Source organism: Artemia sp. Qi Xiang Cuo, chromosome 19 (assembly GCF_049724085.1).
Source record: "Artemia sp. Qi Xiang Cuo chromosome 19, ASM4972408v1, whole genome shotgun sequence".
Taxonomy (NCBI): domain Eukaryota; kingdom Metazoa; phylum Arthropoda; class Branchiopoda; order Anostraca; family Artemiidae; genus Artemia; species Artemia sp. Qi Xiang Cuo.
In genome coordinates this window covers 60,866,490-60,894,437 of record NC_142812.1, presented here as the reverse complement: position 1 = coordinate 60,894,437, position 27,948 = coordinate 60,866,490, and the positions used below count along the sequence as shown (strand labels likewise).

The 27,948-nt window shown below is 35.2% G+C and overlaps 1 protein-coding gene across 3 annotated transcripts; it reads right to left on the bottom strand.

Moving 5' to 3' along the window:
* Positions 1-2,383: 2,383 nt before the first annotated feature.
* On the bottom strand, positions 2,384-19,467 carry RpL39 (ribosomal protein L39). Of its 3 annotated transcripts, none has more exons than XR_016143342.1 (3): positions 19,146-19,332; positions 9,874-9,977; positions 2,384-2,487 (listed from the first exon to the last, which is right to left on the bottom strand). XR_016143342.1 is itself a non-coding variant. In XM_089104891.1 (3 exons), the coding sequence occupies exons 1-3, from the start codon at positions 19,419-19,421 to the stop codon at positions 2,439-2,441; spliced, it is 156 nt and encodes a 51-aa protein (XP_088961017.1). In that variant the 5' UTR covers positions 19,422-19,467; the 3' UTR covers positions 2,384-2,438. The 3 variants fall into 3 exon arrangements, 2 of the variants coding, with proteins under 2 accessions (XP_088961017.1, XP_088961016.1); XM_089104891.1 differs by lacking the exon at positions 19,146-19,332 and adding an exon at positions 19,419-19,467; XM_089104890.1 differs by lacking the exon at positions 19,146-19,332 and adding an exon at positions 18,387-18,440.
* Positions 19,468-27,948: the final 8,481 nt, after the last annotated feature.

Genomic DNA, 27,948 nt, shown 5'->3' with positions numbered 1-27,948 from the left:
ACGATGATGTTCTGCATCACGATGCAATTTAACCTATTACTTGGAAGCTATAGACATCAAATAAAACTATACTAATCAATAGGTATCCATTCTTTGCAGGTGGAACATACCTTAAACTTATCAGACGTGCCAATTGAGGGCGGGCGACGATCACCCCCTCTACCTATTGAAAAACACCTTTTACATTCTCATTAAATAAATCTACAGAAAACAACTGCCCCCCCCCACCCTAAAATTTTTAAACATATATTTATGCATCTTCATTAGCCCTTAGCTTCATTTGTCTGAATAGGGTTCCGTAAAACGTCCCCCTCTACTGTCTATAGAAATCAAGACTCATTGCAGACATTAATTTTTTGCTTGATTTTTGAAAATTATGGTTTCCTGAAGACTACAAAATGGAAACACCAGGTTAGTGTTTGTCTTTACTGTTCTCGATTAACTAGTGTTTCTAGACTAACCTGATATTTACTATGATACAGAATTGTCTATAGGTAAAAATCAAACCAGCTCAAAGTAATAATAGGACCTCTGGTTTTTTTGAAATTTTCTCGTTTTCAAATGAGGACGTAATGAAGACTAAGTTATATTTTATGGAGGCTAGTGTTTTACGTTTCCATTTTTCTGGGAATAGAGATGCAAACAATACAACCCTTGGTCTAAAAGTGTGCTTTTGCTGAAATGCGAAACAAGTTACTGCCAATCAAATTGTTGATATTTTTCTTTTCTCTCTCCTACTGTCAATCACTTTTTATATCTTCTCCCGCTCCTCACTTATTTTATTTCTTTTCTTGGCTATAATTTTCTTCAATTGGCAAGATTATCTGATAGTAGAGGGTGAGTTTCTAATAAAGGACATTACGAGCATTTCAATGACGTTGGAAGCGATCCGGGCTTGCGTCTCTCATTTGACAAAAAAAGAGCCAAGCCCTGGACCAGAGTCTCACAACAGAGTAGCCTAATCTCAGACCAAGGATTCATTGACATTACCTAGCCACAGCAAAAGCGTAAACCTATTTAGAGAAAGAGCAAGTTTGACCAGCCTTTTCAACCAACCCATTATTCAAGATAAGCGCTCATTAGAAAGTAACAAGCAGCATTATACTTGAAAGGAAATGAAATTATTGTGTATATGAGGGGGTTACCCCCTCCTCAATACCTTGCTCTTTACGCTAGTTTGACATTTTGCTCCAATTATTTAAAAATGACTCCTAAAAAACGAGGACTGTTTAATAAGAATAATATACTTAAAAAGTTCTAAAAACCTTTGGCTTAAAGAGTGAGGTATTGAGGAAGGGTAACCCCCTTGTATACGTAATAATTTCTGTTCGTTTCAAGTTTAATGTTGCTCCAAACTTTCAGTTGAAAAACCATGTTTTTTTAAATTCTATTTCTCATTGTTCTTTAAGTACTCCCGTAAAATACAGCTCCCCCTCCATGGAAAATTCCTTTCGCCGCACAAAACAATTTCTCCGTGAAAATAACCTCTAACGTAAGTCCCCCCCCCAAAAAAAAATATATGTAAACTTTTCAATAGCCAATACTATATGTAACCAATGGGCCAAGTTCAGAGCTTGCAGCCCTTCCCTCGGGGGCTGTGGGGGTTCAAGTCGTCTTCAAAGACATAGTTATTCGATCTTTAGACTATACTAAACAAAACCACTATCCCAAAATTTTGATCGGGCGGCTTTGGGAAAAAAAATGGGCGTGTGAGGGGGGCTAGCTCACCTTCAATATTTTTGGTCGCTTAAAAAGGGCACTAGAACTTTTTATTTCCGCTCCCAACTTTTCTAGGATCACTGGTTCGATACGTCATCTTGGTTCTGGTAAAAAAGGGGAGAATTCCACATTTTTGCATGTGGCAGCTTGAAACCTCTACAGTAAGGTTCTCTGATATGCTAAATCTGATGGTGTGATTTGCGCTTTGATCACTTGATTTTTCGGGGTGTTTCCCCCTTTTTCAAAAATTATACAAATTTTCACATGCTCGTAACTTTTGGTGGGTAACATTAAACTTGATAAATTTCTTGCATTTTGAATAAGGACCAAAAGTTGATTCTTTTGACCTATCCATGGTTATTAAGACTCTGTTTTTTAGTTTTGGTTACTATTGAACCGCATTACTCCTTACTTACAGTTTATTACCATGAACTGTTCGATTTTTTTGTTTGGGCGATGTTTTTTTTGAATTAGGGAGCGAATCCATAAAACGAAAATTATAAATTCAAAAATACATATTATTCCTCTACGATATTCTTTTTTGTCCATTTTATTGGAAAATAATATATATATATATATATATGTCCATGACATTGCTGTTTATACTCGTTTTTATACCAATAGCCAACACCAAGCATAAATCTAAGAGTTCAACACTGAAAGATACAAGGCAGGTGCTTTATTCATAAACATCATAAAACACCAACTGGTTCATCAGTTTACAACCTGAGCTTCTTCCTTCTCCAGTGGCGCCTCTTGGCATTGTACCTAAGAGAAAAAAACAAAATCAATAAAAGATACAAGCACTATTGATTAGAACATAAAACGTACAAGTTAATTAGAATCTAAATTGATGTCCTATACTTTTTTACTAGCCTGTCCAGAGGGGAGGGAACCAATTCCCCTCCCCTTTTATAGTTTGGACCTGTAGCTACCCAAGGGTTAACTGATCTAGTGATTACCCTTCACACAAGCCAAAAAATAAAGATGTGAAGTCTCGAACTTAAGCTGTAATGAATATAAAACAATGCACCAAAAAGGATCGTAGCTAAAGAATAGCAGTTCTAATGACTAGGAAGGGCTCCAGGAGTCCAACTGAGCTTACCATGCATTTAAAATAAGACTCCCTTCTTATGTGGAGGAACTCAATTTTAGTGAGGCAGGCATATGTGTAAGGGGTAACCTATTATATCAGTATCATTGTTCACCCACACCTCCTGTCCAGAATAGTTTACTATTTTTCCTACTACTTTCATATAAATTAGCCTATTTATGTGGCCTTTTCCGTCCAATCAGTACTACCCCCTCATCCGGACATTTATGAGCAAAAAATCCAATCTCGCAGAAATGTCACATTCCCATAAATGGAGAGGAGCAGAAAAGAGCCATCCCTGGGTCAATCCACATCAAATCATTTAATCGGGATTTCACCTAAAATTCTAAATTTGTCAGAAAAAGAATCCACACCTATTCTCTAGATCCTATTCACTGAGATTGTTTTTTCGACAATTATTAACCCCCAAAAATATGCCAGTAACAAAACAACTCAAGAAAGAAGGATTAAAAAACAACAACAAATTTGACATTGTCTTTTGTAATTGTAACTAAATGATCTACTGAACGGAAATATTCCGGCAATTTGATGAAGACATGGCAGGCACTTCTGATTTTGGAACCCTTTCTATGAGAAAGTAAATTCTTAAATACTTTTAAACCCCTAACTATGCAAAGTGCCTCATATGTGAATTATACGAATTTACAAGAGATATCCTGTTTCATAGAGGAGGAAGTTGACTAATATCCTTTTTGGTCAAGTATTTTTCTTGCCTTATTCATTCGGTTTAGTATATATATATATATATATTATATTAAATAGGATCACCAGGTCATCTAAACATTAACACATTTGAGGGAATTTTACCAATTTCCTTAATCAATACTACACATAAGAGTGGTCCTAACAATGTTCCTTGAGGAATTCCACACTAATTAGGGAGGGGTTCACAGAGTATATTTTGTATTTTACAGCTTGAGATCTATATGAAAGAAAACATATAAGATTTACTAAGAGAGGGCCTACTTCTAATTTATTCAATGATAAATGAATTAGGGCATTGTGATCAACCAAGTCAAATGCTTAAAAATACGAACATAGTATGAGGCCAAGCGGAGTTCAACAGATGATGGAAAAATCTAGCACCTGGCTGCATCAGTAAAACTACGATTAAAAAAAACAACTTTCAAAGTTTTTTTTTCATGTGAAATATTATTACAAATAATCATCATCAATATCTCTCGTTGTTGAGAAAGTACCCGTAAATTCGACAACTATGTCTTCGTCAGAGGACCCTTGAATTTCGCAACCAATTGTTTCTTATCTGTTTTACATTTTCAGTGAAGTTTTGACAGTCACCTATACTTTAACAGGGCCTGTTGCTGTCTGTCGAAAATTTCAACAAGGTTGCTACAAGATATTCTTAATAGAAATGAGTCTCATAATAGAAGCCAATATCTACATTTGAATTCAGCTGAAGGAACATCTTTAGTCGGTCTAGTATTCCACTACATCAGACAAGAATTTTCGACACTTGGAACATAGTTTCGTCAATATAATAGGGCCGTTTTTTAACTCATCAATGTGCTAAGATCTTACATCTTTTGTCAGAAAACGCTTAAAAGTGAAATCTTTGAACAAAGATCTTAAATCTTTGGTAGTTTTTGTGCAAACGTCTTTCATCATTCTGCTCTGATCAGCGGTCTGAGAACAATGATGAGTAGAGCATCAAAGTTCTCTCATCATTGTTCTATATGGCAAAACAGTGGCGGTCTTCACACTTTTTGCTAACATCAGTGAGCTGACTGAGCTGTAAGACCTTAGAAAAAAGATGAGTTAAAAAACGATAATCTTTGCAGAAAGATATAAGATCTTAGTGCTAAAAAACGGGCCTAATATTGGCTGCTATTTTAACTTAATTTTATAAAGAAAAAGCAAATGTGGCAACATTTTGAGAAAATCTGATGTATCTTGATGCATTGGTGCTGATCCCAACTTTTTTTTTGCAAAAACATAAAAATAACCAAGTAATGACAGTTTGAACATTACATGGCTAAAAAATTGTAGGGAGCTCATTTTGTGTTGAAAACAGGAAACTGATTGAATTGAATATTCTTTTATCTGGGTGTATTGGATATAGTGTCCACATTTCACATTGTCAAAATATAACGACCTCTTTAAGAGATGGTGTTCCAACTCAAGACTAAGCAGATTTATCCGGTTTCGAAGGAAAATTTTGACAGTGGTTCCAAAATTGCACTGTCAAATCATCAGTACCTTTACCCTATTTATATAATAAATGATGATTCTTTGGAACCAACACCTGAACTATCAAGCGTGATAAGATGTAAAATTCGACATCCTGGACCATCAATTGCGACAACACCAATACAGGGCAGACACACATGTTTAGAAGGCATGCAACACTAAGCATGTGAGCAAGTAAAAAATTAAGAGCAAATACACACGCGCTTAGAAGAACACCGGTAATGTCAAATGTGAAAATGAAGAGCAAAGACACATGCGGTTAGACTAAGCATGCAAAACCGAACATGTGAGCGAGTCAATGAAAATCAACCTGGACAGCGAGAATCAAAACGTATGAAAATTGAAAATGATAGCGATGATGATTAGGCTTGGGATTTTGACATGGATCACCAATCGCCAATGCCTACCTTACCTTTGTTAAAAAAACAAAGGTTCGGCGATATGTATTTCATAATGATGAAAGATAAGCCGAGGTAAAACGAACCAAACGATGATGATTGGATTTTGATATGGATAAGGTAATCAATCCCTATCATACATTTGAAAATCAAAAATATGGACAAGATAAATTGTTGAAAAAAAAAGTTTTTGCCCCATCACCAGAACAATTAAAAGAAACAAAGGTTCGATAATATATCTTTCATAATGACAAAAGACAAGCCAAGACAAAAGAAGTTTTTTGTAACACCAAAGACAAGCCAAGGCAAAGGTTAAAGGTAAAAATTTTTTTTTTTTAAATGTAATTTTACAAAGGCACCACTTTTAAATTTAAGGTCTATTTGGATGTCATGACACCAAGAAAAGGCTCAAATTGTCTGCGTTTAGAAGACAAGCGACAGCAAGAATCTCTATATAGAAGCCTGTCAAGTGCTGGGGCCCAGCAGTAAAGCCGCCAGGCTCCTGGTACCATAATATATATATATATATACATATGCATATTATCTTTGTAAATGAGCAATAAATATTTGTATATATGTTTTATTTATTTATTTATGCAATTTTTCTCAAACACGGCTCCATATTTTTTCGAGAAAATTGGTATCTTTGGATATTTTCGCATAAAAAAAAAACGATCTAGACAGATCAGAGGTCTGAGAAAAGTCGCTAAGAGCCTTAATTTTGGTTTTTGCAAATGACTTCGAGCACTATGTACTACTACTACTACTAACAACTCATCGCAGCACCAAGCCGCCTGAGGCCAACACAGCTACGCACGCTCCTCCTCCACCCCAATCTGTTCAAAGCCTCCCTTTTTACACCCTCCCACGAAGCTCCCATTTTCTTTAAATCTTTCTCTATGACGTCCTCCCACCCCAGACAGGGACGGCCTGCTTTCGTTTTAGCCCTAGACGGTTGGCCAAAAAGAACAATCTTGGGCAATCTGTCATCCTTAATCCGCACAACATGCCCTAACCACCTCAACCTTTCTTTCATTATAGACCTAGAAAGCGGTATTGAACCACATTTTTCGTATAGCCTATTGTTTGAAATACGGTCAGTCAGCCGGGTACCCAGAACAATCCTTAAGCAATTTCTCTGGAAAACATCTAGCAAATCTTCATCCGCTTTTCGGAGCGTCAATGCTTCAGAGCCATATTTGACCACTGTCATCACAGTAGCTTCTAATATTCTAATCTTGGTTTTCAGACTTATCTTCCTATTCTTCCATACTGTTTTTAACTGTGAAGAAACACCCTGAGCCTTGGCTATTCTACTTTTAACATCTTCACTGCTCCCACTATCTTTACTAATAATACTACCAAGGTAAGTGAAGCTGCCCACCATGTAAGTACATCATATAAGCATTTCTTATGACATCATATAAGAATTTGCTTATATGATGTCATGCATAGTATAAATAAGATTGTTGAGTTTCCAACTTATCAGTTATTTATATAATATAATGTCTGGTGGAAGACAAAAAAACGAAAATTTGCAGTTAATATAAATGATGATTCTTTGGAACCCACACCTGAACAATCAAACGTGATAAGATGGGGAAAATTAACAACCTGGACCATCAATCGCGTCAACACTAATACGGGCAGCTAAAGCAAAGGTTATTGTTAAATTGTCTGAAGTAATCAAAATCCAAAACCATGTCAGAAATGAAAATCAAGAGCAAAGACACACACAGTTAGAAGACATGCGATACCAAGCATGTGAGCGAGTCAAAAATTAAAATCAAGAGCAAATTCACACGTGGTTTGAGGAACAGCAGTGGGGTGTCAAAGATGAAAATGACGAGCAAAGGCACATGTGGTTAGAAGACATGCGACACCAAACATTTGAGAGTCAGTGAAAATCAACATGGACAGCAAGAATCAAAACGTGTCAAAATTGAAAATGATAGCAGTAATGATTGGGTTAAAAACCATTAAAAGTTATAACCTCCTTGGTTATAAATGTTTTTGTCTGGGACACTAACAGGAAGGGTGGGAGGTAGGTGTGTGAGGTGTTTGTGTGGTATTTTGTAAGAGCACTATTACTGATTTCCCTTTGCCTGTGACTAGTTATGATTGAAAACTAGATGTGATTCAAGTATCAGTGAAATTAAGTTCTAGAAAACAGATCAATATTAAGTCCTTTTACAATCTACAAGATGAAACCAGTATCTTTTACATTCTTAAGAAAGAAACAATTGCAGACAATACTCTCTTTCTATGTGATTTCAATGCAGACAGCATGTTATGTGAACAACAACTCATGAAAATAAAGCTGGAAAAAAAAATATAGAACAGCTTCTAGTAAACTATAACTTCCAGACCCATTTTAATATTGGTAAAAATAATTCTTCTGATCTTGATCTCCAGATTGGCCCCCATGTCTATATGCAATGATGGAACAAACAGAGGTCTCTAAACTGCCTCACGTTAAACAAAAAGCAACAGATGAAAATTCAGATGAAAATTCAGATTGTTGAACATATTACTAGCAACATCAAAGTTGTTTACAAAATCTATGCCTACATAACACAATACAATAAAAATCCAATTAACATTTTTTTTTCTTGGGCTTTTGACAAATAAAAAGGTAATTCATTACTTTAGGAGAACTTATGAGCTACAGCAGGGCTAAATTAGGCCTATGGTTTCTAGATGCTGAAATAAATTTATCAGGTTAAAAAAAAAGTACAACATATTAGGTCCAGCGTCCATAGGGCAACTGTTTTGAGACTAGAATTGATAACCAATTGTGCATGCCTGTTTTGTGGCCATGGCCTTGAAGTACAGTGGGGGTCAGCCCACGAGGCAATCCAGATGAGAAGTTTCCAATCAGTCTAAAATCAGTTCTGTATGAGCCTCCAGCCATGGCCACAGTTGCATTGCAGTGTGTTGTCCCACACTTTTTTGGGAGCTACCATGTTGATATTGTTCAATTATTTTTGTTCTCAACAACATGTCAGACCAGGAATTTTTGTGAAATTTGTAGAAGTGCAGACGCATGAAGATTAATGACTAAAAAAACTGGAGGAGTAGTGTTATTCTCAAATGATAGTAAATTCTTTCCTCTTCCAAATAAATCCTACTAACAACTCACTGCAGTACCAAGCTGCCTGACGCCAACACAGCTATGCACACCCTTCCTCCAACTAAATCCATTTAAATCATCCCTCTTGACAGCCACACAAAAGTTCCTGCTTCCCTTAAATCTTGCCTTGTGACATCCTCCCAACCCATTCAGAGGCAACCTGCTTTTTGTTTGGTCCTAGACAGTTGCCTGACGAGGATGCAATTGAGCAATCTGTCATCCTAGAATGTGTCCTAGCCATCTCACCCTTTCTCTCATTATAGCCCTAGAAAGTAGGATTGACCCACATTTTTGTATAGCTTGCTTTTTGAGATATGTTCAGTTAGTTGGGTACCCAGAACAATCTGTAGACAATTTCTCTGGAAAAGATCCAGCATATCCTCCTCTGTTTTTTGGAGTGTCTATGCTTCAGAACCATACCTGACCATGACCACTCTCTTCACTGTATCTTCTAATATTCTAATCTTGGTGTGCAGACCTATCTTCCTATTCTTCCAAACTTTTTTCAACTAAGAAAAAATAAATAAATAGCTCCTTGAAATGTATTTTGTTATATTGTTATACACCAGAACCAGCACTGCCAGTTTCTATTTGGCTTGCATAACTTCATAAAGCCTGCCTATTTTTGTCAATTCAAGCAATCTTGATAACCAACTATGGTGTAACTATCAATAACAGGTTAGAGCTTCCTTAGTGAATGTCTCAAACAGAATCTTTTACAAAATCTCCAAAACTATATAATACCAAACAACTTTAGATAGTATAACTTTCCTTTGAAAATGTAGTTGTCTTTGGAAATCAATGGATAGTCAATTGTTGAATTTCAATGGAAAAAGGCATTGTCAAATGTAACTATTTTTTCTAATTTATTTCCATGGTTTCTCCTGACAACACTGACAAAAATGTGCCACTGCCACAAAAACTTCATGATTTTGAATCAACTAATGGAACATTTTTAGAAAACCTTAGATACTAGGCATAAGGTGGGTCATGGGGGGCAAGCAATGGTTTTATTTTGACATTCTTAATACTTTGAATGAAAGAGGATTTCCTCCAATATCAGTCAAAAGAACCTATTTTGGCAATAAAATTATTTTTTTTTCAGGTTTTGGTGGTCAATCATTCCCCAAAAGACTCTGATCCTTCCCCCAACAAGGGAATGGCCCTAAATCCACCTACTTTTATGATGACCATCAGATTACTGCTAGCATCTTTCTTTTCTTCATATAAGTCCCCTAAATGTTTTTGGTATTATTGAGGGGGGAGGGGTATTAAAAAAGCTAGTAAGACAAAATTATAACCTTATGGTGTTATCAGTCTTCATTCTGATCCATTGAGGAATAGGACGATTCTGTTTCATCTTCTTGGCCAATTTCCTTTTTATTCTAAGGGTCTTGTGGGCAGCCTGAAATACATGTGATTATTGTTAAATAAGATACATAAACACTTTCAAGAAAATTTAGAAAAAATTCAATAAATTCCAATTAAGAACATGGTGATTGTATAAGTTAATTTATTAACAATGTACATAAAGCCAAAAAACTGAAATAAAAATAGACCCCCTCCCCCAAAGTGTTCCATGGCTGTAAAAGGGAAAGAAGAAAAATAAACAATTGATCAAACCAAGAAAAGACATGAGCAGCCCTGTGCCATTTACCCCAGTTAATTAACTCAAATCAGGGTCTCCACAGACATGGCAAAGAAGGTGAAGTAACAGTTGCTTGATAGAGTTGACAGAAATATCAAAGGAAATATAAAGACCAGTCACCAATGGACCAAAAGCAGTTAACTTTCAAAGATCAACTTCAACATTAAGACTTTATGCTGACAATCAAAGCTTCCTGGACCAGCCTTGTCTTGTGAAGACCACCCCCTTCTACAAAACAATCTTGGGCTGTTTGGTGAATGTGCTGAGGCTTGGTTTATTGAATTCAATGTTTCAAAGTGCCATATTATTCACTTTGGCAAAATGAATCCTTGCTACTCTTATTTTTTTACATGCCAACCAATCTCCTTGTTAAATGATGAGCAGGACCTATAAGTCACCATTGACAATGAATTAAAATTCAGTATCCATGCCAAGAAGTGTGGTGCTAGTGCTAGTTCAACTCTGGGGCTGATTAAGCATACTGTACCCTTTCCATTCATCCACCAAAAACCATTAGTCTTCTGTGTAAGAGGCTAGTTGAAACCAAGCTTGAGGCTGGAAAGTCTCTAAAATCCCTGTATTTAAATTTTTTTTTTTATAAGTCTTGAAAGACATGCAGATACATGCCTCCAAAGTGATATCTGGCATACAGGAGCTTTCTTACCCTGCAAGACTGTAAGCTGAAACTCCCAACACTTGTATGCAGAAGAAATAGAGGTGATGCCATTCTAACCTACAAGTTAATGAAGGCAAACACTTTCCCAACATTATTTCTAATTGCTGGTCTTCATCCAAGAGCCATGCACCATCACCTGAAACTCATTAGGCAGTCTATCCTAACCAGAGCCTGTACTATAAATTCTTTTCCTCAAGAACTGTCAACAATTGGAAGACACAATTACTGCTGAACCTGTTGCAACTTTCAAATATAGGCTGGATGCTAAGTAGTCCTTGAGGGAGTGTAAACTTGACTAGGAAGCCACTGATGATCCAACTGCACATAGTCACTAAATAACATAAAAAAAACAACTTCAATCATCAACAAGGAGAAATCCTTAGATTGCTCCAAGCTACAGTTTCAGGTATTATTTAAAATCAAGGCACTGAAGCCCTCAGTGGGCAATAGTATCTGTCTAAGAGCAATAATATTGAAAGTGTTAATTAATTTTCATGGCATGTGTCAATGACAGTCAAATTTTAGAACATTTTATCTATTAGAGAATTTATCTCAAGCATAGATATTATAAATTTTTTATTTCAAGTCAACACTTTTTTTCTTATCAATAAGCTTTGGGGTTCTACACAATAATTTGGGAATCCAAATGGAAATTTGCTGTGGATAATTTTGGTTAAGCAAACTCTTGCAGTCAAGCTACCATAGCAATACACAGCCACTTAACCATCAGCTTTTAGGGTACAAGCTTTATATAAACATGAAGGATCACATTTACTTTGTTTCAATTTGTTCTGTTCTATTTAAAAAGACTTAAGGTTTTACATTTGTATGATTTTGTTTTTTCATTTTGTGGTAAGGATCTAGCTAGAAGATTAGAAAATGGAGTTTTTAATTTTGGTATATGGAATAAGAGCAGATTTTAAAGTTTAATTAGAATTTTTAGATTATAATAGTTATCTTCAGGATTTGTTCAGTATTCTTAAGTTTATTTATTAGGTAAGATTTAAATCTAATTGAGTAGTTATAGCATAGGATTTTATGAATTTTTAGATTTTAGATTTGGTCATTTTTTTTAATGTTTGTTTGGAATTTATTCTAAACTAATTGACTTATTTTATATGTTGAGGGGGATACAATTCACCTGGATTGTGAAGTATTTAATTTTTGTGAATTGTTTTGAGGATTATTATAGCTACCTAACAATGCAAGGCCCAGCAAGAGTACAGAGTGTTGAAATGTGATGTATTAAAAAAAATGGTGTTATATTTTTAATTTTTTCTTTTATTTATGTAAATATAGTGAAAAGTGTTTTAAAGTGTTATAAGAAAGGTGAATACATTTTAAAGTACAAAAACGTCTATGCATTGTAAATTTGTATTTTAATGTTATATGTTATAGGCAAAATGAATGAGAGCAGCCCCTTGCCACAGTCGGTAGCTAGAATGAGAATTTTGAAATTGTTGTATGGTAAATTAATGGATGAATAATTCTATGAATGAAAAAAAAGGTTTTAGAAAAAAGGTAGATAAAATGTACTAGGAGGGAAAAAATTATGTATGTGAGGAATTATAAAAGTGGAAAGCTATGAAATGTTGAGTAGGAGGTAAGATAGATAGGTAGTAAAGAGAAGGAATAATAGAGAAATAGGGACAATTAGATTGCAAATAAGCAGAGTCTTAAATAAAAAAAGAAGAAGAAAAAAACAGGATTTTTTTTTTCTTTCAGGAGTACAAAAAGGAAACAATAACCAGTTTAATTCTATCCATTACGTGATGTATCACTACTTATTATTGAGAAAACGAAAAAGAAGAGGAAACGCAGAAAGGAGGACCAAATACTACTGGATAAAAGAAGAAAAGAAGAAGAATTTAAGATATGCATTAGAAAATTATTTTGTATCTTTTCAATATTATAGTCTATTTTTGATAATAAAAAAAAGACTTTTGGCAACTAATAGTTACTCATCTAAAGTCAAAAGCCTTTAGTTTCAGAAAATAACAAACTAAGCAATCTGAATTGTTGAACATTTGGCTCTCTATTAAAATTTGATAAATGATTAAGGCTAGACTGGATATCTCAAGCCTACACAGCATGACTAATTTTAAAAATCATCAGTCAATCAAAAGAACAACAAATATATCATTAGGGCTTTGTATGTGTTTATTAAGGGTGTGTGTGTGTGCAGTGTCAGGATAAGAACTTTTATGCTGGAGTGTAAAAAAAAAAGAAATCCAATGATACCATTTCCATTTAACATATAGACAAGGGCTATATTTGGAACCATTATTTGGATGGAGGTGAATTGTCACAAATGTAACTTTAACCATAGAAGAGCATAACATTGACACTCTAGAAATGTCTCTCTTTTTTCTAGCTTGTCTTATTCTGGAGAGCTGCTAATCTGTAAAATTACAAAATCCTAGACACAAGACCTTAAAGTTAGAACAAAGAATTTTAATCACAAACAGACAATCTTGGACATATTTAACCTAAGACAAGTTTTGTGAAGCAAAAAACCAAGTCTTTCAAGTTTGTAAAAAAAAGTTTGTAAAAAACCAAGTCTTTCAAGAATACTGACAGCCAATCCTAACTAGCAGAGTCTCAGCTATCTACCAATCTGGACTATCTAAACTCATGATTCTCAAAATTAGACACAGGCCCCACCAGTAGGGAATGACAATATTTTGGTGGGTCATGTAAAGGATATATACCCTTTGGCTGACCATAAGCTAGAGCCTTAATTTTACCTCAAATTGCACTTGCCAGCAATAAGGTTAAGTCCTGTGAACACATGTCAATGATGATAGTGACTTAACTCATTAGGTGCATCCCAATTGGCGAGCCAAAGTTTCCTCTACCAGTCTTTGTCAACTGCAGACTTGAAGGCTTCAACACTGGGAGACATAACAACATTCTGGCTAAGGGAGCTTCATTGGTTGACTATGCAATTAGAAAAGAATTTATTTTGCAGCCTGGTGTTAGCATCTTTTTAGTAAAGCTTCAAGGGGTGGCCTCTATTAGTCTGCAAACTTACTATCTGGAACAGGTTGGAGACAACACTCTGGTCCCATACAAACTTATATGTCATTATTACAACTTCTTGGCTACATCTATATGTGAAAGATGGTAATTTAAACTTATGTAATTGGGTAGGCAGGGCTGGAAAAAGGGCAATTGGAATGATTGGGCCCAATCAGGCCCATGCTGTCATCAAAATGAATTTTTTTTTTAGAAATTATGAAATATTCTTAACAATTCCAGTAAGCGTTGCTACTGGAGAGAGATCATTTTCTAGGCTAGAACCAATAAAAAAACATCTGATATCAACAATGAATAATATAAATTAAAGTGTTTTTTTTTCAATAGCAATTATGTTGATTGAAAGTCAAGACCCAAGGAAATTAGGTTTTCAAACAGTTTTGGAAGAATTTACAGAACCAAAACTTGGAAATATATAAATTCATGTATTCATATTCAGTGATGTATATTTCAAAAGGCATTTCAGCAGTTTCATAATACTTGAGAGATAATAATGTAAATTAGCATATGCTCAAAATGAAGATAAAAAAAGGACCCAAACATAAGCTCAAAATGAACAAACTAGACCATCAAATAGGATAAGACCCATCCAAGTGGCTAAGTCAAAGGGCATTGATGAAATGTCTGAAGCAATGGTAAATGAAAATGAAGAACAAATAAATATTTATATAGAATAGTTATGAAAATGACAATTACAACAAGGCATAAATGAAATTGTAGAACAAAAAATGGTTAAAAGATAAGTAGCAGCAAGAATTACATCTCAAAAACAAAAGCAGAGAACAGACAAATGTGGAGTTACAAGCCATGTAACAATTAGTATCATAAAAAAAATAAATTAAGAAATGAAAAAAAAAAGAAAGAAATATGTTGTTAGAAGATATACAACAACGAGAAAAAAAGAAAATGCAGTTAGAAGATAAGCTGCAGCAAGAATCACAAGCAACAGCAGGAATCAGAACATCTCAAAAATGAAAGTGAAGAACAACATTTTTTTGGGTTAGCAGACATGCAAAAGCAAGTATCGGAATGTATCAAAACTGAGTAAAAAAAAGGACATGACTTGCATAAATATTTTTTCCAAAAGTTAAAACTCTTAACAAGTTTCCTCAAACTTCTGACCTATCTAGATTGCTTTTTTAGACCACAATATCTCAGGATACAAATTTCATCCAAGAAATATAGAGCTGTTTTCAAAAAAAATAAAGGTAAATATCTGGGTGGCACAATAACTTAGTTAGGATGAAAGTGAAAACATCATTTGATGCCTTTTTATGCTCTTTCATAATTCAAGAATCACTTCTGTGGCTAGTTACCTCTCAAGCTCTAAAAGGGGCCCCAAAGGTATTTTATTTTTGTAACCACATAAAGAAGTTATCCACACTAGTTAAGTTATTGAAAAGTGTAAAAACATATCACTAGTTTAAAAATAAGTTGTTCAATAGTAATTTATTCCAAAATTACTTATTTAAAACAATTCTAACCTCATTTATTAGGCAACTCAAATATAAACTGTTTTCCTATTGTTTCAAGCTTTTTCAATACCATCAACAAAAATAGCACTGAATTTTTGATTCAAAACTTTACTGTTGCCAATTCAGGGTATATATTTGCACAATAGGGGAGTGGGGGTAGGTAAACTTCATTGTAAATTTAGAGTTGGCCATATAATTTAGCTAGGATGAAAGTGAAAACATCATTTGATGCTTTTTTTATGCTCTTTCATTATTCATTTAAAATATTGTTGGGGCCCCTTTAAGGACTCAAGATAAAATTAGACCCAGAAGCAATTCTTGAATTATGATAGAGCATAAAAAAGGTCTAAAATGATGTTTTCACTTTCATCCTAGCTAAGTTATTGTTCCACCTAGATATTTACCAAAATAAATACATAATTATTGCTACTTGTTTTCCAACTCTAGATTTCATTGTCCATTTTTGTTCATCTTTACCTCAGAAAGTTTTCTCACATATTTCAATTTAGCAGTTTAAATTCATGCATCCTCTCATTTAATTTCTGATGATGTTATAAATTACAAATACCTCTTCCAGTTTCCAGCCACAGACCACTATTCAAAAATCTTGTTTACAATTCAATGTGATTCTTGCTGTTGTTGGTTCTATGCCTTTTTCTTTTGCTGTTGTGATTCTTGCTTTCACTATTTTTCTCAGTAAAATTCTACCTTAGCTACTTTTGGCTATCTTGGAAAGAGGTTAAGTTAAAATAAAACTTTCTGGGATAGGTCTACTGGCTAAATCATGTCCTAGGAAGGTATTTTTAAATACCTACCTCCACTCATTCTCTCTCTGGAGGGTCCTGAAATTTGCCTACATGAACTATTAAATTTTGCCAAAACAACATTTTACCTTAATTTTCAGTTATCAGTTTCCTTTTCTGTGGCTTTGGTTCTAAAAATGCAATTTGGCAATTTTTTTTTATTCATATTATTGACTTACAAATAAAGTAAACATACCACTCAATGCCCCTTTTATGCTCTTCCCAAATATATTAATCATTTTTGTCAGAAATGAATTTTACCCCCAATCTATATATACCAATATCAGGGTAGATATTTGCACATTAGGGGAGTGGGGGTATATTTTATATCTGATGTAAATAAGAGGTAAGTTTAAACTTTCCCCCACCCCCTAACATGCAAATATATGGGACTCCACCCTTTGACTATTGGAAAAAAATACTTTAAAAGCTTATATAGAATGGTACTATCCAATCTCCTTATACTTAAAACATTTTAGTCATCTAGTTGGAAAATTTGGCCCATCTGTATAGGACAAATTTGCCAACTAGTTGACAATAAATGTTGCCCCAGCAAAACTTTCCTTTTCCAACTAGTTGACTAATAACTTCTCCCCAGCAACACTTAAATTTGTCAACTAGTTGACAATAAATGTTGCCCCAGCAAAACTTTCCTTTTCCAACTAGTTGACTAATAATTTCTCCCCAGCAAAACTTACTTCTCCCCTCCCAGGAAGTTCCCATTTCCTTTAAATCTTTCTTTATGACATCCTCTCACCTCAGATAAGGAAAACTTGCTTTCTTTTTAGCCCTAGACAGTTGGCCAAAAAGGAAAATCTACAGAATGTGCTCTAGCCATCTCAACCTTTCTTTCATTATAGCCCTAGAAAGCAGGATTGAACCACATTTCTTGTACACTCTACTGTTTGAAATATGGTCAATCATCTGGGTACCTAGAGCAATTTCTATGGAAAACATCTAGCAAATTGTCATCCACTTTTTGGAATTTTCTTTTAGTTTTGCATATATTGATGGGATCATCAAGGAGGGAGGGTTGCTTTGGTGTAGGATAACAACTACTTTATTGAAAAAGAGCATGAAATAAGAACATTGCTATTCTCATTTTATTAGCCTACCATGTTTTCTGAGAATGCTGCTAAACTGTAATTTTACCATTATTTGAAAATTTGACTGATTTACCCTTCTATTCTTGGAGATGTGTGCACTCACAGTTTCAAGTGGCCCAGCCTATAATAAATAGGCCAGAGTGAAAGCCTATTGAAAAAATAAAGTTTTGTTGGAGGGAAGTTAAAAGTCAACTAGTTGGAAAATGGATTGTTTTCTGGGGCAATGTTTGTTTCCAGCTAGTTGGCAAAATCAAGTGTTGCTGGGGGGAGAATTTGTTAGTCAAGTGGTTGGAAAATATAGATTTCTCCTATAGGGATGGCCAAATTTTCCAACTAGATAGCCAAAATATTTTTAATTATAAGAAGATTGGATAGTACCATTTTATATAAGCTTGTAAACTAATTTTTTCTAATAGTCAGAGTGGAATATCCCAAATATGAACCCTGAGCTGGTCTATATAGGGATGGGGGGGGGGGTAAAATTCATTTCCAACAAAAATGATTATTATATTTGGAAAGAGCATAAAAAGGAACTATGTGGTATGTTTACTTTATTTGTAAGTCAATAATATGAATAATGAAAAATTTACCAACAGTTCCTGTTATTTGAATAGAATTTTAAGCAAGATCAATGTTTTTTTTTTTCAAAACTTAGGAAATGTATTTGTATATCTTTAAAACCTTATAAATTGGGATTGAGCAAAGTTGTGGAGCTGAAAACAATTTTGTTGTGCTTCATATAAGCAGAAGATTTATTTTGCAATGTTTCACTTTTAAAACATACAGATTTTTAAACCATGACCCTCTACAGGGAGAAATAGTGGAGGTATGTACTTCAAAATACCATCCCTGGACTTACTTTAGCCTGTAGACACATCCCTAATATTTTCATTTTGCTAACCTAACCCCTTTCCAAGATAACCAAAAGTAGCTAAAGTAGGATTTTACACATTATTTACCAATACATATTGAACAATAAGGGTGGTTGTGTTTTGAATTTTTGGACAATCAATCATGACATTTAGAATAAGCATAAAATAAGAAATATAAATGTAGACTAGACCTACTGTCCTTATTTTACTAGTGCTTCCTCTGGAAGAAACCATAACTAATTGGGGGCTTTCCAGTATAAATTTAGAGTTTGTACTGTTGACAAGGAGACATGTTAAGAAAACAGTTTTTACTTTAAAATATGTGTAATGATCCTATTTAACATATTATCCAAGGGGAGAACCTTTATCATCAAGTCTTTCCTCTAAAAATCCTTCTTTTTTCAACTTAAAAGAAAAAGTTTACAATAAACCTCCATGCTAAAATGCAATGTGTAAATCTTTTGAAATTGCCACTATAATAAATTTTTTTTATAGATAGTGTTCATTCCTGCTGAGTTCAATGGACAAGTTTCCAGTCAAGTCCATTGATTTTGAGTTGAAGTTAGTATAGGTTGTAATAATATTTTGTATTTTTGCCACTGCTCATTAAAAAAATGGAATTATGGCCAGAATGAATGAATGCTGTCTATAATACAACTTATTTGGCAATTCATAGCAACAATTTCAAAAGTTTTATACATTTTGTCAGCATGGAGGTTTTTTTCTTTTAAGCTGAAAAAAGAAGTATTTCTAGAGGAATGACTTGATGATAAAGGTTCTCCCCTTGGATAATATGTTAACTAGGATCATTATGCATATTTTAAAGTAAGAATTGCTTTCTTAACATGTCTCCTTGTCAACAGTACAAACTCTAAATTTATACCAGCTTTCCTTACCCAAACAAGGATGTTTGTAATAATGAAAAAGGCAAGTTTTATTCTAGCAGCATGTTACCTTCTGTGACGACTAATGTGAACAAGACAAACGGTTCCTTGAGCTATTATTGTAAATAGTTTAAGAGGCAAACAAGATCGCAGGATCACCACATTTGGCTTTTGGGCTCCTAGGCCTTCGGTAACAGGTAGAGGCAGATTATTAGAAATCCTGATTTCCATTAAGGAAGTTAATGTTTCAAATATAGTAATTTTAGAGAAAGGTCTGATGTTCCCAAACTATCCAGAAGATTATAGACTGAGGCAGATTACAATGGATAATAATTTGACCTACCATATTTGTTTTTTCTACGAAATATATTAGGCTAGTTCTTCAACGAAATTTTTGGAACTAGAGTGTCTAGAGTAGCTGAAAGCAGCACTGCCATTTTGGCGATTTAGCATTTGCTAGTTTTGGGCGAAAAAATTTACTAGATTGGTTTCCGTTTTACTAGATGTTGCCAAAAAAGTGCGCGTGTCGCGGCTATCGGCGCAACACGCATATTGAGGTGAGAAAGCTAATACTTACAACTAGGCTTCACAAAAATTTCAGGTACACATAAAATCCAAACAAACGACCACGAAAAATGAAATTCAAAATAAAAAATAATAATAATCAAATCAGATCTGACAGACCAAATTTGACTTTTTCAAAGCTTAACCGCCGATCCTTCACCCTCTTCTGTTTCCCAGGAACCAGGTTTGTTCGCCTTCGTCTTCCATTTTCTGCATCTAGCAATCAGAGCGGGCGGAATCTCAAACTCCGAAACGCATCTTGTGTCTCTGAGGCAGCGTTGTTTGGAGTGCATGAGAGCTCCAACTGTGTCAATATTTAATTGGTTTTGCACAGTCGTCTTGATAATATTTAAACTGGAAAACTGCCCCTATGCACCGGCTGAAACATGGGGCAAAGCCCAGAGGGTCAACATAAACTTGGGGAGCACTCGGAAAATGGCTTTCCCGCTACCATCTTTCAGTTTGGTAAGCCTCTTCCAGAATGTAGGAGGATACTCTAAATCTGATTCTCATACTATTTCTGAAATAAATTCGCTTCGGATTTGAATTTCCTCATACTCAGTATTAAGGTCCTCCAGCATCTTCATCCTCTCCCCTTCCGTTCTGCAGTCTCTAACAGCAACATGTTTAAACCTCTGTAGAAGAGGGAAAAGCGACATAGTTTCGTTGCTCATAGCTTTCAGCGGATCGAGGAGTTCTAAAGATGTAAGAACATGGTCATTCAGTCTTATCCTAGAACGGATCTTTTTAGCAAGTTCAATAATATAAGCAAGGCAGGCTTTTCGAATGGCTTGCAACCAGTGACGTCGGTCTTCCACTGACAGGCTTTCAAGGTGTAACTCGGAATTCATCTCAAGTTTAGCATTTTCAAGCTTCAAAAAGTTTTCAGGACTGTTCACGTTCAGGAAAGTAAAGTTACCTTTGAGCTTCTCAGAGCGAAGGAAACACTGCAGAGTATACAAGTAAAGCTCGTGGAAACGTCTCAGAAGGCAATGAATCCTTGTTCCATCTGACTGGAACTCTAGTTTGAACTTGTTAATCTTTGCCAGTATATATGAGAGGAAGTACAAGTAGGCCTTATTCACGCCTACATCCATCGCACTTAGCGGCTTTTTGACCTCACCCCTCGTAGAGCTGTCCGATGATGCTAGGGACAAGTCCGTCAGACAAAATGCAAGGCTGGCTACTGTTCAAGTAATCTGTTAATTCTGGCTTCAAGAGACAACCAGTGTGTGCCGCTAATCTGCAGAAGTCTGTGGTTGGCAATTTGACAAAACTCCTGGAAAACCTTCAGTTCCAGGTGTTTCTTAGGGTTTGCGCTTATGAAGTTGATGAGTTCCCTCACGAGAGTTTCGATTTAAACAGGTAAGTACGTCGCTGCAGACGAAGCACACAATGCAGCAGTATGGCAAGTGCAACCAAGGACAAACAGCTGCGGATTTTCACGCAGCAGCTGGGATGCGAGGCCGTTTTCACTCCCCATATTGACCGACGCATTATCAAGACCGAGTCCAGTCATATTTTCTAATGGAACATTAACTTTCTTAAAGTACTTCGTCAGAAGATTATTTTGCCCACTTGTAGTTGCGTCGTCCACCTCTAGTAATGCCAGGAATTCTTCCCTCACGGTATTCTCACTGTCTACATACTTCAGAATAACAACTAAGGACTTTGTATTTGATCTGTCCGTGCTATCGTTGACAATTATTGAAAACAGATACTAAAGTGTCCTCGCTAAGAGATCCTATAAAATTTTTAACAATGCCAGTTAATTTAGTTCGCTTCATTTCAACATGCTGTGCTGTAGCTGAATCCCCAAAAGACTTTTTCAAAACGGGAACGAGAGTATCAGTTTTTTTCAAAGAAGTTGCAACACATGCTGCAAGGCGTAATTGAGCAGCTGATACCATCCTATCACTTCTGTTTTTCCTGCCCTTGCTGATTTCCGACTGCTCCCTCAACTGTCAGTTGTCCCAATACTGCTTTTACATTCTTTTTATGAAGCTCACTAGTCGCGTGAATCTTCATGACAGTCAAACTTCCCGTCAGCTTTCGCTGACAGTATCTGCAATAGGCCTTTTTGCTTCCGTCTGGCGATTGAATAAGGAAAGGTTTCAGCACAGTATCAGTCAACTACTCTGCTCGAAACTTCTGTGCATAGTGCGTCCTCTTAGAGATGTGACCAACAGACTTCACATGAGTCTTTGAGTCCTCAGCCAGATCGATTGTGGCATATGTAGATGCACTTTCATCGGATTTCTGTAAAACGCTGCTTTCCAAAATTTTTATTGATTCTTGAACACAGTCCAGCCCACTATCTTTTGGGGCAGCATTGTCCGTCTCACCGTTAGCAATCTATATTCTGTCTTCAGGACCGGTCTTTTTAGCAGAAGCTATATGGTACGAAGTTTGCTGATGTGCATGCGTTTTCTGTTTGTTCAATGTGGATAAGAAGCTGTCTAATGTTCGCTGCTGGTTGACTAGTGGAGCTTTCCTCTTCCCAGACATTCTGAAAAACCGAAACAAAAATTAATCACCGAATATCTATCACTTCCAGAACTAGTTCCCGGTGAACAGTCAATCAGGGTTTCCAAGCGAAGTAACGACGCAAATTAGACATACTAGATTAAAGGTAAACTCTAGCATTAAAATAAATGGACTAAGTGGACAAGTTTAATAGTTGAATTTTTTCTGATTTTTTGACAGACAAAACATTGACCTGCTAATCTGCACCTTTACCAAGGTAGCTAAGAAATAAACATACCATTGGATTCAGAGTTCAATCCATTATCTGAATGTAGCAAACATGTCTACTGGAAGTTCCTTTCCTAAATATGGGAAATTTAGGAATTCCCAGGTTTCAGAATTTAGAAAACCTAGTTTTGGTTTAGTTTTTGGCTTGCTTGAGATCAGGGGTCAAGGCTTCTGTTTTGGTCTAGTGCTTGTGTTTCTCTTTTCTATTTATATTTTCCTGTTGATAACTTCATCCTTAGGGAGCCACACACTCCTTTATTTGATAGGGTATATAAACAAATTTCACAGAATTTACAAACTTTGACTCCAAAAAGTATTTAGTATTGAACTATAGTATTTAACTATGTTAGTATTGGACTTGGAATGGAAAGCCCAGAATATTAAAATGTTTTTCCTCATTCATCAGCTAAACAATGACTATATTTATGACAAAAGTTAGATGAAATAGCAAACAGACATACTTTCACCAAGAAACAAAAGTACGAAGATGGTGATCATTATAGAAACTTAGCATTTCCCTTGAGTAGTAGAGGTATTTTGACATTTTCACCTCAAAAAAAAAGAAAAAAGGCAAATAACTATTATTTGCCAACATACTGTTGAAGTGGTTAGTATTTAATATTAGAATACAGATTAACTATAGAAAGAATCATTGTCAAAAATTAGAAATTATAAGAAAAAGAAATAAGAAAACGAGTTCAAAGTAGAAGAGATATGGGGGTCATGAATCAGCCAACAGAAGGATATCAGAGCATTTTTCAGGAAAATCCTTGTCTTGGCGGAGCATTCTCAGTTATATCCAGTCTTTGAAACAGTATTGTGATATGACGGTAAAGGTGCAGAGGTGCTCCCCATGCAGTAAAAATGCAGTGGTGCAGCTCAATAGAAGCAGGATGTAAGACACCTTATGCATTAATTAGTCCATTGCACAGCAGCGCTTCACCTTAACTGCATGGGTAGCAGTTCTGCATGTTTACCCAGCATGATAGACTGAATAACATACAGTTGTTTTGTACATGGTGCAGATTAGTAGGGTTAGCTACCCCTATAGTATAGGGTGCCTAATAGAACAGAATAGACAGTAAAAAATGAGTTGTTCATATCCTGCATCTACTGGGCAGAATCTTTGTCACATACCTGAGTACAATCTACTGAATAACATAGATTGAGAAATGAGTTGTTTTTGGTTAATTTCGAATATAGGATGATAATGAGATATTTAGGAATAAACATACCATTTGACTCAGAGTTTAATGCTGTATCCAAATATAGCAATAATATCCAGTGGAAACACATCATCTAGATTCTATAAATCAAGCTTTTTGGGGATACAGAGGGAATCAAGGGTGGGCTGCAGGGTGGTAGGTGAGGTGACCTAGACCCTTAACTCCAAGTAAGCCAAAAACTAAACCGAAAATAGGGGTTTCCCATCCGAGCATCTGGAAATTCCAGACTTTTTGAAATTTTTGGAATTAATTCCCACCAGAAATGATTATTATATTTGGACAGAGGATTGAATTCTAAATGGAATGGTATGTTTGTTTCCTTGCTATCTCATTATGGTCCTACATTTCAAACTTACAATTTTTATCAGGGGAAGCTAACCTGCACCTATACCCATCAGTGTTAGCAGTGGCAAAAACTCATAGGTTCAAGCTCTAAGTGAGATGCAGCAGTAGTGAGCATTACAAGGAAACACAACCAGAGGAGACTTAAGAGAAGGATAAGCACAAAGGTATCACTCCAAAAACATTTAATAGGCATTCAGCCAGCAAACATGAAGCCTTTGCTCAACATACCTTTTATGACTTATCGCCTAACTACCGTAGTTATAAGATAAAAAATTCAGATCCGATAAGCCAAGATCTTGATTCAAAAAACAGATTTCAAAAGTGTTGAATTTACCGCCAAAGGACTTGAGCAGTTTGTCACGTTTTGACCACAGAATAAATGTCATAGGAAGAGTGAGACAACAGTCAACCGCTTCCGGTACGTTTTGCCAACAAAATGCTTTCAGACGAGAGGGCAAAAAAATTTACTAGATTTTGGCACTAATTTACTAGATTTGTTCGATTTTTCTAGATCTGACCCCCATTTTACTAAATTTACAAGGCGGGTATGCTTTTTACAAGATCTAGTAAATAATAGCTATTTACAAGATCTAGAATTTTACCCATTATTTACCAATACATATTGAACAATAAGGGAGGTTGTGTTGTGAATTTTTGGACAATCAATCATGACATTTAGAATAAGCATAAAGTAAGAAATATAAATGTACACTAGACCTACTGTCTTTATTTTACTAGTGCTTCCTCTGGAAGAAACCATAGCTAATTGGGGGCTTTACTTACCCAAACAAGGATGCTTGTACTTAGTCGTCACCTTCTGTGACGACTAATGTGAACAAGACAAACGGTGCCTTGAGCTGTTATTGTAACTAGTTTAAGAGGCAAACAAGATCGCAGAATCACCACACTTGGCTTTGGGGCTCCTAGGCCTTTGGTAACAGGTAGAGGCAGATTTTTGAAAATCCAGATTTCCATTAAGAAAGTTAATATTTCGAATATAGTAATTTTAGAGAAAGGTCTGATGTTCCCAAACTATCCAGAAGATTACAGACTGAGGCAGATTACAGTGGATAATAATTTGACCTACCATATTTGTTTTTTCTACGAAATATATTAGGCTAGTTCTTCAACGAATATCTTGCAACTAGAGTTGCTGAACGCAATGTTTACACTTGTCGTTTTGGAAAATACGCCAAATCCGGGGAAAATTCCTTAGATACTTCTCGAACATGATTAAATGCAATCACTCACATAGCTATGAATTCAAACTAAACCTTATGAATTTGATTCTTATTAGTAAATTATTCGCATGCTCTATTTTCCTTTGAAGTGTGGATTTTGGCTTAACAGACTTGATAACAAATTACAAGCTCGTAATTTAATGTGACCTTTTGTTTAGGCTTTTATTTCTCTTTTGTCTTCAGAGCACGAATGGTGTCAGTGAAGAATCTCAAATCATCTCTTAATTAAATAGCGTTGTAAATATATCCGCACTCAGGGATTATGATTGTGTCAATGGTAAGCCTGTCTTAAGCGTATGTATTTTCTTCAAAACGTATGTTTCGCCCTTCCCTGTTTTTTCGATTTCTTTAGTTGTGGCTGGTGAAGCACGCTTAGAATTCGGATGTCAGAATTTGAATTGTGTATATAGGCATTGTCATCACTGTTGTTCGTTTCCAATGAATTCTTCCTTTTAATTAATTGACAAAAATTTTTCCACAAAATAAGTTTTTCTAAAAATAGTAAAGAACTCGATTAAAACAAAAATAAAATCAAATAATCTACCTGGCGTACTGCCATAAATCAGCATCGATAAATAAATGAAACTCAAAAGGAACAGAACTTACAATAAATTACCGAGTCACACTCAAAACGAGCAGAAATTAAATTAAGTGGGCTCAAAACCCTTATGCTTTTCTAAGGACAAAGTATAATTTGCACTTTCCTGAAAAATAAAAAAACATGTGCATTGTCAGTTTTATATACATATGCTGATTTTTTCCTTTAAAATGTTAGTAATATTTGGTTTACTAAAAGTGATAATATTTAAAATTCATTTTTTTCAGTAAAGTGCCAGTTATGCTCTGGCCTTGAGAGGGCATCAAGGTTTTGAGCCCACTCAAGTTAGTTTCTGCTCATTTTGAGTTTTACTTGGTTATTTATTGTAATTTCTGTTCGTTTTGGGTTTCTTTCTTTATCGATGCTGATTTGTGGTAGGTTTACGCTTGGTAGATATTTTTTCTCTTTTTTTGGTTTAATGGAGATCTATACTTTTCTTTAAAAACTTATTTTGTGGAATTTGTTTTTACTTAATTTCTGTTTGCTTTGTTTTGCCACAAACTTTTCAGGGAAAAAGAATATAACAATTTAAATCTTCTTGGTTTCTCTGTTGGAATTTATAGTTTGGCCTGGTAATTGTATGCTGGAGAAAATTTTCCAACAATTTTTGAAAACACACACCGTTTTAAAAATTTGGATACAAATAGTAGTGTTAAATTTAGTTTTATACCTTCTCTAGTTGACCTGAAAAATAAAACTTGATACTTTTCGCAAATAAAAATCTATTTATACTCCTTGACAGCTTGCATGCACTTACACTCTTTTGATTTAGTTAAATGTTAAGAGCAGAACTAGCAATAGAAATAGCCCCGAAAGTTTGAACATAGTACCCTTAGTCGTTTTTGGGATACTACTGAGATGTATCAGCGGCAAGAACCATACACACAGTACTTTTTAATTAAATCTTAAGGCAGCATTTAATTTTAAACATAATGCGTAAATTGCATGACTGTGGGGGCTTGACCTGCATAATAGCCCTAGAGATAAAGTCACAAGACCGCCAGCTATGCTGAACAAAATGGCTATCTTAAATTTTGATTGGAAGTGTTTAGAAAATTATGAGCTAAAGAGGAGGGCCGATTATCCTCCTATCACTTATGACTCTTGAAAAGGGTACTAGAATTTTTAATTTCTAATCAGATAAGCTCCGTTAAAATGTCAATTATATTACTTGCCGTGATAGAGCAGCGCTGCCTGTGAAATTCTTTGTATGCCCTTTCAGTGCTGGCATGCGTATAGTTTTTCTCGTTGAATTGAAAATCCCCCTAAATAAATCATCTTAATGCCCTTAGTGTCATTAATTACAGTAACTGTAGAAGCAGTAGCATAAGTATAATAGTGTCTTAAGGCTAGTTCAAAATCTGTCACAACTTGCCCTGAAAGGTCTAACTCAGTAATGTAAGCCGTTATTAGGATATTGCTTTGTCACCCTATTGACAATCTACATTGTCACAGTTTGTTCTGATTTAGCTCAGCATTCGGCTAAATATTCCTTGAAAGCTCCACCTTAATACCCTTAGCTTGTGCAGTAGCAATAGTTTTAAGAGCAGTATGCACATAGCACCCTATTTGTCGATAACCCCAACCTACGAAAAAATTTGAAATTTAATACCATCAACTGGTCCTGAAGCATTGTTGATCCTTCCTCTTGACAACCTCTGTGGGCATAGTGTGTTTTGATTTATTTCAGTATAGTTTCAATATTTCCAAAAATTTTCGCCTTAATACCCTGAAGTTTATCATTATTAGTAGTAACACTATTTGTTATAGTAATAGCAGTAGGAGTAGAGTTAGGAGTAGTAGTCTTAGCCTTAGTAACAGTAGTAATTGCAGTAATAATAATAATAGCAGTAGCAGTAGTTGTAGGAGTAGAAGCAGTATTATTTCGATGCACATATTGTCTTTTGGTTAATTCACCATCCCCCAAAACAAGCGTTGTAAGTTTTAATTTCACACATAAAACCGTTCCTAAGATATTGCTGATATGCTCTTTTGACAACTTGTATAAGGATGGCAAGTTGTTATCAGTACAACAGGACTTTTCAGAAATATTCTCTGAAAATTTCTCTTTCATACCCTTTGGTATAGTTGTAATAGTGGTCACAGCTGTAGTATAACTACTCACCCTTTTTTTTAACTTTATGG

Bases quoted from the DNA above. Each gene is read 5' to 3' on its own strand.
- RpL39 (XM_089104890.1), bottom strand. From the start codon at position 18,425: ATGGTTTCTTCCAGAGGAAGCACTAGTAAAATAAGGACA. The intron at 9,978-18,386 runs GTAGGTCTAGTC...CATGTATTTCAG, and splicing joins GCACTAGTAAAATAAGGACA to GCTGCCCACAAGACCCTTAG. The intron at 2,488-9,873 runs GTTATAATTTTG...TTTTTCTCTTAG, and splicing joins AAGACTGATAACACCATAAG to GTACAATGCCAAGAGGCGCC.